Source organism: Penicillium vulpinum (assembly GCF_028829585.1).
Source record: "Penicillium vulpinum strain IBT 29486 chromosome Unknown utg000002l_segment0_segment0, whole genome shotgun sequence".
Taxonomy (NCBI): Eukaryota; Fungi; Ascomycota; class Eurotiomycetes; order Eurotiales; family Aspergillaceae; genus Penicillium; species Penicillium vulpinum.
In genome coordinates this window covers 3,081,102-3,095,372 of record NW_026643242.1, presented here as the reverse complement: position 1 = coordinate 3,095,372, position 14,271 = coordinate 3,081,102, and the positions used below count along the sequence as shown (strand labels likewise).

Below are 14,271 nucleotides of genomic sequence, written 5' to 3'. Positions count from 1 at the left end.
TTTGTTATATAGATTACCCCAGATTGGGGAAAATTAGCATATGAAATATATTGATGCGGTTCAACATCTAAATTGCACGAAGAGAAGAGCCGATGCATACAAACATATCAGATTAGGCACTATTTGAATTCAAACATACGCGAGGAAGTGTTGATTATCGTGATTAAGAGTTTGTGATCAAGTCATATGTATTTGTTAAAAGACCTGGTCTCTGCTCATTGGTGGGTTTATAGAGAGTCAACAGCACGAATATACGTCGAGAAAATTGACTGCTATAAGCCCAACTACTGCAAGATCCTGGACCTAGGTACAAGTTCCCAAGAGGGCTGGAGTATAGGTAGCGATGAATATAATAACCGAAAGAGAGGACCTCTGACATATAGACGTCGTTGCCAACACCTGTCCAACATCCATCTCTTCCAGCTTCGAGAAACCCTCAAACTATGGCCCAAGGCCAATGGTTACACCTTCAAGTCTTGTAAATGGATCAGAGATGCCTTCATCGCGTCCGTCATGTAAACAAGGTTGGTATGCCGAACGCATATATCACATACCCTACCCTCGATTCGTACAGCCCTTAAGCTCTCCGAAGAGAGAGAGCCGCACGTCTCAGAGGGCAGAGACTGTCTCATATATAACACACTAGGCTTTCATCATTCTGGGAAACAGTCAGTATAAAGATCAAAAAATTCAATGCCCATTGAAAGGGCTGGGAACAAGAATACTCACAAGTTAAAAACTTGGAAGGATGAAGAAGAAAGAGAATCGGCCAAGCGAAAATCCCGCGGTTTTTATTTCTGCGGGCGCTAGTCCGCTTCTAGGGCGGGGTGGCTTTCTGCCGGTTTTAATGGTCAGACTGTCAGGGCATGACTTGCTTTCTTTTGATTTGGCTGCAATTGCGTTCACGACAATTGAAATATGCCAATTGCTGCCCTGCAGCTCCGCAATTTGCGGTTAAGATCTAGTTACTTTGAGATCTCGAATCTCCTGCGGGGTCGATCAGTCGCTCGGCCCAGACGATGCTATAGCCCCATTCAGGTACCGCGGCAGTTCCATGCTCGCGCTTGTCTGCGACAGGAGGAGCCTCCTAAACAGCTTCCTGCTTTTCTGGAGGCTTACAAGCGAGCTGGTATGTCAATAACCTCCGCTGAAAGGCTTAGCTTTCCCTATTTTGAGAGGTTTTGACTAACAACATACGATGTCTTACAGTGGGCTTCCCACCTGCCACCCATGACTTCGAAACATTCTTTGCACAGGCCGAGCCAAACAAAGAAGTAGTACTGCATGGGTACCTTGGGGCCCGCGCAGACCTATCCAAGAAACTATCCTTCGTACGCCTATCCGATCCCACCCTGCAGCACAGCCTACAAGTTGTAGCATTCGCCAAGAACGATGCCTTCGAGCAGCTAAAGACCGTGAACACGAACAGCCCCGTCGCTGTGCGTGGGATAGTCCAACAGAAAAAGGCCAAGCCATCAGAGGCAGAGAACATACCAATCCAAGACCTATGGGAGCTCGCATTGGAAGAAATCCACCCTCTTAATGACTTTCCAAAAGATATTATCATGACGCCTGAAACGGTGTTTCCGCCTGAGCAACGGTACCTCCAACTGCGCTCGGATGTAGAGCTGCGCGAAGCACTGCGCTTCCGCGCCCGCGCGCACAATTTTTGCAAGAAAGAGCTGGAGGAGCAGTGCCGGCCACCGTTTGTGGAGATTGAGACTCCGCTGCTGTTCAAGTCTACGCCGGAAGGCGCACGGGAGTTTATTGTGCCTACGCGGAGGGAAGGGCTGGCTTATGCCTTGCCGCAGAGCCCGCAGCAGTATAAACAGATTCTCATGGCTAGTGGCTTGCCAAGGTATTATCAGTTCGCGCGCTGCTTCCGGGATGAGGATTTGCGCGCAGATCGTCAGCCCGAGTTTACTCAGGTATGGATTTGTATTGTTTGGTTAGGTGATGGGTGATATATGCTAATTGAATATCTACAGCTTGACATGGAGATGTCTTTCGCGACAGGCGACGATGTCATGCGCACCGTGGAAGGAGTTATTCGCCGACTTTGGTCGTCGTTGATGAAAGACCCTGCCCCGGAGGGCCCATTCCGTAAAGTACCCTATCAGGAAGTCATGGCTAAGTATGGCTCTGATAAGCCGGATACGAGATACGGCATGGAAATCATTCGACTTGATCATGTTCTCCCCGTGGATCTAGTCGGCAAGATTTCCGACCTGACTAATCCCATTGTCGAAGCTTTCAAAGTTGAGGGAAATGACAATGATCCCGCGGAGACCCACAAGTTCATTACTCAGTTCCTCGACTCCCCTGCGGGTGCGCCATTCAACAATAATCCGGATGGTGGCCCGGGCGTCTTTATCTACAATGGCAAGCAGCCGCTATGTGGACTACAGCCCTTCGGCTTCGAAGCCGCCGAACAGGTTGAGGAACTGCTGGACCCTGACCACGGTGACCTGATCGTTCTGCAGGCACGCCCTCGTGCTCCTTTCTCCGGGGGTTCAACCCCCGTTGGCGATCTCCGCCGTGCACTTCACGCTGCCTCGGTCTCAGCAGGCTTCAAGCCCGCCCCGACCGGATTCGACTTCCTCTGGGTTGTTGACTTCCCCCTCTTCTCCCCCTCCTCAGACTCAGAGCCCGGCCAGGGCGGCGCAGCAGGCCTCTCCTCCACACACCACCCATTCACCGCACCCAAGACCCCCGCCGACGTTGACCTCCTTCTCACAGACCCCACCCAGGCGGTGGCTGACCACTACGACCTCGTCGTCAATGGCGTCGAGCTAGGCGGTGGTAGTCGCCGTATTCATGACGCAGCAGTGCAGGAATTCATCTTCCGTGATATCCTGAAAATGCCAGCTGAGCGGTTGACAGACTTCTCGCATTTGCTTGATGCCCTCCGCTCTGGTTGTCCGCCGCACGCTGGACTTGCGCTGGGCTTTGACAGACTTGTTGCTGTTATGCTCGGCAAAGAATCTGTGCGTGATGTGATCGCATTCCCGAAAACTGGCAAAGGGGGCGATGATGCCATGGTTGGAGCCCCCAGTCCCATGACTGAGGAGGCATTGAAGACGTATCACTTGAAGTTGAGGAATTAGATGCTGGCCGGTACCACTGGCCATTGTATATCACATTGTCCTTGTGGACGATCCATTTTGTACCATACTGATGTACAATACCCGAGATTTCATTGGCATTTATCGTCTAGGAAATTCTGTAACATAATTCTCTTCTTGGAATCAACTGCATCACAACATACTCTGTACAATCTTAACATATCAGGGGGCTGTGCCTGACCTCTCTCATCAGTGGGGTATGCTGCCTGAGATACTACCCTGAGCATCGACCTCTACGAAGAGTTTACGAACCCCTGATATGATCCCTAAGAGTTGTATTATTGACACGTTGTGGCAGTTTTTTAGCTAGATCACACCCATTCGGGGTCCAGCGGCCACACTTCCCCATTTGGCTCTACTCATTTTTCAGACCTTGCTTTGTCTCAAACCCTAAGATCCCGTAGGTTTCGGGACTTTTGTGCTAGATCTATCAGATGTTCACACATTGTGCATATAGATACCTCGGCTGCATATTCTCGGACATGGTGATTATATAGAGTAGAGCTATGTTTTAAAATACGTGGGGTTTTTATATGACGATCATGTTGATATTGATGTACAGGCGGCAGAGGGCGCGATTGAAGATCATTTGGAGGGCTACTCCATATATATACATCACGGTTCGAGATTCATGAAGAGGAGCGAACAATGCTCTCTGAATATCTTTCAGCCTAGGAGGTACAGGCTGCAGATGAAGTGAGAACACAGCAGCAAATTGCCGTTGGTCCAATAAGTGATGATGCGAGGATCAGGGACCTTCTACAGCAGCGTCACAAGGCTTATCTGCAAATGCACTTGGTAAAAGACCCCTAAGAAGTATAACTGAGAATACAGAGGGTAGTCACGAGGATGATAGTGAAGCGACGCTTCTGCCAAAAATATAACACGAGGTTGCTTGAGGGATATGAAACTTGAGTATATAGTTCATTCGTTAAATTCATCTTTTCAATTCACCTGTTCCGATTCATGTGTTTACTTGAAAGTCCTTCAAAGTCGTTGAATCTACGAAGTAAACCTACAAATGCTGTGAGTAAGATACCCGAAAATGTAGATAAAATCTACAAATTTATTCATCGCACAACATGTTAGTGTTTACGGTATTTTACGACCTTGAGGTTCGAGCCGTCGCCCTGGGAGTCGAGCCGCACCATCAACGACCCCCTCATGGAGAGTTAGGATCAGGACTCTCGACCCAACACCCTCCTTGGTCCACGTCGCGGCCCCGGTCGTCAGGGTGACCCGCAGGTTGTGGTGAGGGGAGATCACTCCGGGAATGAGAATTATGGCGGAACAGTCTCCCCTTCGAGTGTGTATATTGTATAGTACAAGGAGAAGAATCCACTGGCGACGAACGCATACATATGTGGCCAACTTGCCCGATAGAGCGTGCGGATAGGGCTAAAGGAAAGATGCGGGGATCCACGCAGGTCCCCACCACGTCGGGGAGTCTCCGCCGTCAACGCGTCGCTGGGCGTCTCGGGATGTCAGAAATCAGGGGAATAGCGTCCAGAGGTCCCATCGAAACATGAGTTCGACGTAAAAAGGTCGGAGCGGTGAATTGCGCAGGTACTTATATGTAGTCGCTGTATGGTCTGCTTCTGTTCGCTTTCCGTAGATGTTACAGGCATAGATTTTTTTTTCTTTATTGAACTTGTTTCTTTTTCCAAGTGTTCATTATGCCAGAGACATTCGATGTAGAGCATGTCCTAGCGAACATAAGCGAGCAGGACAAGATCGCTCTTTTATCCGGTAACATAGAGAGGGTGAAAGTTAGAGAGCCATCCGCTGACAAAGGCAGGAATTGATTTCTGGCACACACATCCTATCCCCGAATTCAACGTTCCCTCGATTCGCGCCACCGACGGTCCCAATGGTATCCGGGGCACGAAATTCTTTGCCGGCATCCCCGCAGCATGTTTACCCTGTGGCACAGCTCTGGGTGCCACCTGGGACCGAGATCTGATATACCAAGCGGGCAAGCTACTGGGAGACGAATGCATCGCGAAAGGAGCGCAATGTTGGCTAGGTCCAACAATCAACATGCAGCGTGCTCCTCTCGGTGGCCGCGGGTTCGAATCTTTTGCGGAAGATCCTCATCTCTCGGGTATTCTGGCCAAATCAATCATCCTCGGATGTGAAAGCAAAGGGGTCGTTTCTTCGGTTAAGCATTTTGTGGGCAACGACCAGGAACATGAGCGCCGTGCAGTGGATGTCCTTGTCACCCAGCGAGCCTTGCGCGAGATCTACCTAAGACCGTTCCAGATTGTGGCGAGAGATGCGAAACCCGGCGCACTCATGACCTCATATAATAAGATCAATGGGAAGCATGTGGTGGAAGGTCCACAGATGCTCAATCTGATCCGCGAGGAGTGGAAGTGGAATCCGCTGGTCATGAGCGACTGGTACGGGACCTACACAACCATCGATTCCATGAATGCGGGCCTCGACCTGGAAATGCCGGGGGTATCTAGATATCGGGGAAAGTTTATTGAGTCCGCTGTGCAGGCTCGATTGATCAAGCAATCGACTATAGATGCACGAGCACGAAAGGTGTTGGAATTCGTGAAGCAAGCGAGTCAAGTCCAAGTGTCAGAAGTGGAGCGAGGACGGGATTCCCCAGAGGATAGAGCGTTGAATCGCAAAATCTGTGCGAATAGCATCGTCCTACTCAAGAACGAAGACATCTTGCCCCTTCCAAGGGAGATCAAAAAGATCGCCCTAATCGGATCTCATATGAAGACTCCCGCAATATCGGGTGGTGGCAGTGCGTCGCTTGAGCCATATTACTCTGTTTCATTATACGATGCCTGTAGGGAAGCACTTCCCAACGCGGAGGTGCTCTATGAAGCGGGTGCCTACGCCCATAGGATGCTCCCCGTGATAGACCGTCTCCTGAGAAATGCTGTCATTCAGTTCTACAACGAACCGATGGGAAAGGAACGGAGTTTGATCAGCACTGAGCCTGTATCGGTGACGGCCTTCCAATTTATGGACTACTATGCTCCAGGCCTCAACCGTGGGCTTTTCTGGGCCACACTGATTGGAGACTTCACACCCGACGCCTCCGGGCTTTGGGATTTTGGCCTGAGTGTTTTTGGTACCGCAAACCTCTACATTGACGACGAAATGGTGATCGATAACACTACGAGTCAGACGCGCGGAACGGCATTCTTCGGCAAAGGAACCGTTGAGGAGCTGGGATCGAAGGAGTTAGTTGCTGGGACTACATACAAAATTCGGATTGAATTCGGCTCTGCCAACACTACCACAATGAAAACGGTGGGAATGGTAAATTTCGGTGGCGGCGCCGCAAATCTGGGGGCCTGTCTACACATGAACCGGGATGAAATGATCGAGAATGCCGTGAAAGCTGCCGCAGAGGCTGACTATACCATTCTTTGCACCGGGCTCAACAAGGACTGGGAATCTGAAGGGTTCGATCGTACACATATGGATCTGCCACAGGGAGTTGATCGGTTGATCTCAAAGGTGTTGAAGGCCGCCGCAGACAAGACCGTCATCGTGAATCAGTCCGGTACACCAGTCACCATGCCGTGGGCTGATGAGGCCCGGTGCATCGTGCAGGCCTGGTATGGAGGTAACGAGACGGGTCATGGAATTGCCGATGTCCTCTTCGGAGAGGTCAATCCATGCGCAAAGCTGCCCTTGTCCTGGCCGGTGGACGTGAAACACAACCCGGCCTACCTGAACTACGCCAGTGTGGGTGGCCGGGTGCTGTATGGCGAGGACATCTATGTAGGTTATCGATTTTACGAGAAGACCGGACGAGAAGTCCTCTTTCCCTTTGGGTGAGTTAATCCCTTTGTCTCTTATTCTCGTATAACTATATCTCATTTAACCGTATTGCAGTCACGGTTTGTCATACACGACCTTCAAGGTTTCACCGAGTGTTACTGTCGCCCCGGAGATCTTCAGCATGGACCGTCCTGCGGTCGCCACCGTACAAATCAAAAATATAGGCAAGCTAGCGGGCGCCCAGGTTCTCCAACTGTACATCTCTGCCCCCGAATCCCCAACCCCGCGCCCAAACAAGGAACTACACGGTTTCGAAAAAGTATTCCTGCAGCCTGGGGAAGAAAAAACGATTGACATCCAGCTCGACCGATATGCGACCAGCTTCTGGGACGAAATCGAGGACATGTGGAAGAGCGAGCAAGGGACGTATGAAGTGTTGATTGCAACCTCTAGCCAGGAAGTGGTGGCCCGAGGCAAGTTCCAAGTGGATCACACCACACATTGGCGGGGACTCTAGTGAGTCATCCGGCTTTGTTTGGGTGGGTTGCCCAGCTAAATGAGGCCGTCGTGTCTTGATTGGAGGGATGATTCAGCCATCGTTCGCCTAGCCCATCCATCACCAATCACCGACATCCTCGTTTTTTTCTCCTGGCTTCTACCCTGCTTTTCTGCGTATCCCGTATCCGACTGCAGGAAGCCCCAGCAGGAAGAATGGACCCTCCGTCAACGACGCGACCTCGCAGGAATACTCGGGTGCTCACCGCATGCGATGCCTGTCGTCTCAGCAAGACTCGATGCGATTCGGCACGGCCAGTGTGTGCCAAATGTATCCAGCGGGGTGTAGCTTGCGTGTATCCAGAGACGGATGCCATCTCAGTGTCGGTTCCCATAGTGCTTTTTCCATTAGTTGAGCCATCTAATAACAACCAATTTTATTCAAAGTCTAAATACATGGGGCGCAAGAATCCTAGACGCAGTAGAACGTCAAGGGAGGCTTCTGTCAGAGAGCCTGCCTTTGAACCAGGGGCCTCCTCTTTTTTCAAAACAGGCGTCGCCATCCCCAGTGGACGAAGTAGATCCCGAGGCAATTTCACGCAATGATGCACCCAAAACGCCTATTACTGGGTCGGACATGATTCTTAGCTGGCCTATTTTTCCGAAAGAGAAGCCTGTGTCGACTTTTCCAATGGCAGCGTATTCCGAGAAACCAGATCCCTTTCAGACGGGTATGGTCTTCTCAACGCACCATATCCCAGGATCCGATACTAACCGGCAGTTACAGCTCTACCGAGCTTAGATCCCCAAAGGCTCCTCGAACTACGCGAGATCTTCATGACCAAGATTTGGACGAAGAACCCGATCGTTGACCCGGAGCAGCTGGACTTTTATATCGCTCAAGTGCTGGAAAATGGCATTGACTGGTCAGCCTCGTCGTGCTTGGTGCTACTTATCTTTGCTCTTGCGGCCATCTGGGGGAATTACCCTGATGACGAAACTCGTGAGGTGTCGTACAATGAACCATCATTTAGTCCACCGGTCACTTACATGACGATGTTGGTTCCGGAGCACCGAATGAAGGAATCGTTGGCCTTCCTCTCCATGGCGCGTAAACGCATCTCCACTGCGTATCTCGACGATACTTTACTGGGTGTGCAATGTTTCTGTATATTCGGGTGAGCTCCTTACTCTCAATTGCCTTGAGATACGGATTTCTAACTGCCGCGTAGAATCTGGTATCAGTATAACATCGAACCGATCCCGGGTTGGAAAATGTTTCGGACAGCATCCATGCTGTGGCAAACATATCGTTTGAAGCACCGCGAGGGAAAGACGATGAGAAGTGCGCAGGAAGAAAGTAGGTGATTTAATCTGTCCATTGCGGATATGTCTAACTCCACCAGGTCTGGAGCAGCGACTATACTGGACATGCCTAAAATCCGAATGGTATATAACATATCATACACCACAGACCTCAAAATCTTTACACACTTTGCTGACATACGATAGTGAGGTTCGATATGAACTTACAGATCTCCCGCCTTGCGATCTCAGTCTCTCTGACTTTCCCCATTCTCTCCCGAGCTTCCCCATGAGACAGCCATCTAATGAGACCCCTGGGTCGATGTTTTCCAGTCCCTCGTCTACAGACCTCGAAGCAGCATCTTCCTACTATTACCTGGCCGAGATCTTCTTGCGCAGGCTTCTCAACCGGGCCCGCAATGCGGTCCGCGTGCTCTCTCCAGATATCGATCTGCCGACCATCAAGGTTCTGGCAGAAACTCTCACGCAGCTGGAAGGTCAACTCCAGCAGTGGATAGACTGTCTCCCACATACACTCCGGTTCAATATGCCTCTCGAATCCGCCCCCGGACCGAAGGAAGGTGAGCTCATGAAGCTAAGCCGTGAGCGATACGTGGAGGTGCGCGAACTGCTCTGCCGCGCATATCTATACTTGTGCATCCATGTACCACTTGACCCAGGGATGGCGGCACTGTACGGGGTCAAAGCAAGCGAGGCGCTACTTCTGGCAATTTATCGCATCCAGACCGAGGTGCCATTCTTCCGGCATCCGGGGTCATGGGGAGCATGTCGAGTTCGGTTCAACCATGCGCTTTGCCTGATTGCGGGATTCCGCGCAAAGCTAAAACAGCGCCCGTCGGCTGAATATGTGAGCATTCCTCCCGACTGGGCGGATTATGTGCGGGTGGTGATTGAGCGGTTGAAGATCTGGGGCGAGGAGGGTGGCGGGATCAAAGAGTTAAGTGTGCTGCTGGAGTGGCTGATGCATGGCAATTTGGAATTTTAGAACAGAACAAAAGACGCTCAACCTTTGTAACAGATCACAGGATTTCCGTACATGCTAGTACTGACGGAAACAATTGAAGGAGTTGATTGAAGAACTACGTATCCTGGAGATCATTGTTAAGAGCGTCTCATAGCCTGGAAGACTACTAATAGAGTGTTGCAACGCGAGTATTCTGAGGTAACCTGGTTCCCCCTAAAAAACCATATGGAGGAGTGGGTAGTCGCTAAAATATTTCACAAGCAAACAGCAAAAATACCATATAGTAAATGCGGTATATGCTACACTTATATCTCAAAAACGAACGTTTCTTTCATATTATTTTATTTGCCGACAGCCATTTATCAGCACTTTTATAGCGTATCTCAATTTGGGATAGATTTAAAACTTGCATTATTATAATATCGAAAATTCCATCTCCAACTTGGATGTAAATGCACACAAGTATAAATATATGTATCTCAATCATGAATTCTTGAATTCCCTGAAACTCCACACAGTAGCAGGGTTTTATATAAAAAAGTATCCGGCCATAAGGAAAGGTTCAGGTAGGCAAGTAGGGTTGAGACAAATAGTTGTAATCTACCGCATTTACTATGTGTATCGGACTGGGAAGCTCGCATGTGAAATAATTACCATTTAACGTTAAATCAACAAGCTCTTGTAGGTAGAATGCTACCTCTCTGCTCAACAGTTTGTCTCAGTTAGATTTCTCCATACAGAAGAGCTGCGACAGCTCCGTTTCTATTCGAGTATCTATCCCCAATGCACCTCCCACACTAGCGAAATAGTGGCGACCGCCGTCTTACTCTTGGCCCCAAGCTCTCGGGGAGACTCCGCGAGATCCCTGCAACCTTGTTTAGGCTAAGATGAAGTGCCAAGTCTCTGGTGAGATTGGTGTCGAGCAACCATGTAGTACATCCAAAACCTTGTAAGCCAGAATCCTGGCCTTCGTTCCCCCGCCTCCAGCTACCCCGTGGGGTTGTGAAACTATAATTCCTCCAGCGGGGATCATACCCGGATTTTCTTCATCTATACGAGAGCATGAAGCCTTCCAGCCCGTCTGTGCATGGTCTGATGTGTCAGACGGATCATGGCTGCTTGGGACTGGGCTAACGTGCCGGGCCAGGGGTCTCGTGCTCGATAAAGAGCATAGAACAGACAGGGTATATAACCATTATTCGGTCCCAGCGACTCTTCAGGGGTCCTCAGATCAGCACTGTTGTGAGCATCCAAACATCAGCCTTTCAACATGGTCATAGTTGGAAAGCAGCGCGAGGAGAATGTTGCCGAGCCTGTGCTGGCTAACTTGCTGGCCAATGATCGTACGCCTTGGTACAAGAAGCCGAACCTGAGACGACTCTATTTCATCTTGTTTCCGGCGTGTATGGGTATCGAGATTACGTCGGGATTCGACTCGCAAATTATCAACACGGTCCAGATTGTGTATACTTGGAACAAGTGCATGTCTTCTCGATCCAGGGGGAACTCTACAGGAGGCTAATGGCGTGATATAGATTTCGGTCATGCAACCGGGAAAGTCGTAGATGGACGCAACGAGTACGGGATCGAGGCGAACCTCAAGGGCTTTCTGGGCGCTGCGTACTCCCTCGGAGCTATTCTCTCCCTGCCCTTTGTCCCATACGTCAACCAGCGAGTCGGACGACGATGGACGATTGTATTTGGTTCATGCGTGAGCTTGGTCGGGGCCCTCATCCAGGGCTTCTCTAATGGAGGTATTCACTCCTTTCTTTCTCTTTTCTATGACATTTCTGATGAGCCCCAGTCGCAATGTATATTGTCGCGCGTATCCTTCTAGGATTTGGAATTCCGTTCTGCATCGTTGCCGGGTCATCTTTGCTGGGGGAGCTGGGTTACCCCAAGGAACGACCTATTCTCACCTCGCTGTTCAACTCCTCCTACTTTATCGGCCAGGTCATCGCGGCAGCCGTGGGCCTAGGGACGGTTACCATTTCGTCTAACTGGGCATGGCGAATTCCCTCTCTGCTTCAGATTGCACCCGCCACGGTCCAGCTTATGACAGTGATGTAGGGCGCTCCCCGCCGCTATCCCAGCTGAACCCACTAACATACACTCAGGTTCCTCCCCGAAAGTCCCCGATACCTGATTAGCAAAGACCGCTACGAGGAGGCATTCGAGATTCTCACCAAGTACCACGCGGAGGGCGACCGCAGCTCGGTCATTGTCAAAGCCGAACTGGCGCAGATCGAACAAACCATCAAAATAGAGCTCGAAGAGTCAAAACAATCCTGGTGGGACATGTTCCGTACGGCCGGTATGCGTCGTCGACTGTTCATCTCCGCTTTTCTCGGCCTGTTCACGCAGTGGTCTGGCAACTCGCTCATCACGTAAGCATCTAACTGTGGCATCTGCGCTAGAAGCCTTTTACCTTCGCTAATCCATGCAATAGATACTATCTCAGCGACCTCCTGAACATGATCGGAATCACTGACAGCATGACCAAGTCCAAGATCAACATCGGCCTCGCCTGCTGGGGTCTCGTCTGTGGCACTGCACTGGCGCTGACGGCGCCGCGCTTTAAGCGTCGGCCGATGTACCTGACCTGCGCATGCTGCCTACTGTGCGTGTACATCGCATGGACCATCTCCATGGAGCGCTTCCTGAGCACAAAGGCTCAATCCGCAGCCATTCTGACCATCTTTTTCATTTTCGCCTACCAACCCGCCTACAACCTCGGTTATAACGCCCTAACCTACAGTGCGTGTCCCTTCCCCTTCGTAGAGAGTGCATATATTGACATGAAAAAGCGTACCTGGTCGAGCTGTTCCCTTACGTGGGCCGCTCACGCGGTCTCTCCTGGTTCCAGTTCTATGGCCGCGGCGCAGGCTTCTTTGCCACCTACGTGAACCCCGTTGGTCTGGCACGCATCGCCTGGAAGTGGCTTCTAGTGTACTGCTGCTGGCTGGTATTTGAGGTGATTTTTATCTACTTCTTCTTCCCCGAAACTTCGGGCCGCACTCTTGAGGAGCTGTCATTCTGTGAGTTGTTTCTCTGCTATGCTGCAAGAGGCAGAGCTAATGTAAACAGTGTTCGAGGACAAAGACAAGACCAATGAGGTTGCTGCAGCCGTTCACAAACAGCTCGATGAGGATGATGAGAAGAAAAATGTCACAGCACATGTGGAGGTCCAAGTGGCTAAGAATGCTGTTTGATGGGGTCATGATGACTCTTATATAAGGATGGTAGGATAAACGTGTGGAAGAAATTTATGTGCTAGGTACATAGTCGCACATGGAAGTCTGAATATTGTGCCTCTTTAGACTCATGGGCCGAATGTATCATGGATGAAATACACAGAACAGAATGTAAATTATATACTGCACGCTTTCTAGTAATGTTCCGCAAAGCCCATAAATGGGCCCGGGGTTCGGGCCCAAAGCCAAACCAGCAGTGGGCTGTGGGCCTAACCTTCGAAGCCCAACCCAACCCACCCCCATTCGTAGGGGCCCATAAGGCCCTCATTAAAGCCCATTGAGGGGGGTTCAACCGATATCTTGTAATCGCTATACAATATTGTATCGAAACCCTTCTGCTATTCGTCAGGAGTTTAGATTTAGAATTTAGAATTTTATTTGACGGGTAGAGGTCGAGATATTACGAAACAGGTCAACATTAATGTTTTGATACTCGATATATATTTTGGATTTGTAGGACTACTAGTAACTACCAGTACGTCGCTGCAAATTAAGTAGTCATTGGCCCCTGCCTCTTGGCTCAGGGGCCAAATCCAAGGCTGATCCGATGTTGCTATAGAAGTTCTCTTGCCCTGATTATCAGAACTCCGAATGGTGCGAGAAGGCCGAACCCGCATATTATACGTGGATTATCCTCGACTTGTGCCCTTCTCAGGAGTTCCTTGGCACAAAGCTACTAATGTAGCAGGAACCGCTTATCCAAAAAGCAGCATCGACATCCCGATTTTATTTTTCTCTCTTTTCATTCCAGTCATAGGTTACAAGGCCGCCGTCGTCCTGGGGTTGGTCCCGCAGCTGATTTCTGTCGCCGTCGTCTGCAACTTCCCCAGCGCAGCCAACAAAGACGAGATGTACTCGTCCTTTGCTTCATCCTGAGGTCAGACACTTGTGAATTTCCAAGCTCTGAGCCCCGGCGTCCCGTGCCCGACTCTCACAACAGGTCAAAGCTACTGTGGTTTTGGCACTGTCACGGACGAGCCAGGGACCGCAACGTCTAAGACCACACTGTCCACGACAAACAAGACCTCCTCTTTTCAGTACGAGACAACCCAGCCTGGCTTTTCGTTCAACTATGGCGGTTTCCATCTCATCGTATCCGGCGACCAATGCGGTATGATCGAGGCCAAGTACGGTATCACCGATGCCCAATTCAGGGCCTGGGATTCTAGCATTGACAGCCGTATGTTTACAACTGTTAAATAACTTTCTCTTCTCTATGTAGCCATTCACTGACGCATTTATATTAGAATGTTACGTCGGCGTGCATATCCCAAGCGCCACAACAATCACCCTGACTCCACAGCCGACATCCACGGGACCCCAGCCACAAATGCCTGGTATCGTAAGCAAG

The 14,271-nt window shown here is 50.3% G+C and overlaps 3 protein-coding genes across 3 annotated transcripts; all 3 read left to right on the top strand.

The window, feature by feature from the left end:
• Positions 1-918: 918 nt before the first annotated feature.
• On the top strand, positions 919-3,107 carry N7479_004229 (aspartate--tRNA ligase MSD1; the record flags this gene model as incomplete). Its single annotated transcript, XM_057251926.1, has 3 exons — positions 919-1,129; positions 1,210-1,928; positions 1,989-3,107. 3 exons carry the CDS (start codon positions 919-921, stop codon positions 3,105-3,107), a joined length of 2,049 nt encoding a protein of 682 aa, XP_057111251.1.
• Positions 3,108-4,801: 1,694 nt separating this feature from the next.
• Positions 4,802-9,687, top strand: N7479_004228 (uncharacterized protein; the record flags this gene model as incomplete). Its single annotated transcript, XM_057251925.1, has 7 exons — positions 4,802-4,874; positions 4,924-6,934; positions 6,996-7,397; positions 7,824-8,107; positions 8,164-8,554; positions 8,609-8,740; positions 8,889-9,687. The coding sequence occupies 7 exons, from the start codon at positions 4,802-4,804 to the stop codon at positions 9,685-9,687; spliced, it is 4,092 nt and encodes a 1,363-aa protein (XP_057111250.1).
• Positions 9,688-10,936: 1,249 nt separating this feature from the next.
• Positions 10,937-12,878, top strand: N7479_004227 (uncharacterized protein; the record flags this gene model as incomplete). Its single annotated transcript, XM_057251924.1, has 7 exons — positions 10,937-11,147; positions 11,202-11,420; positions 11,471-11,732; positions 11,784-12,053; positions 12,116-12,423; positions 12,474-12,704; positions 12,754-12,878. The coding sequence occupies 7 exons, from the start codon at positions 10,937-10,939 to the stop codon at positions 12,876-12,878; spliced, it is 1,626 nt and encodes a 541-aa protein (XP_057111249.1).
• Between the last annotated feature and the right edge of the window lie 1,393 nt (positions 12,879-14,271).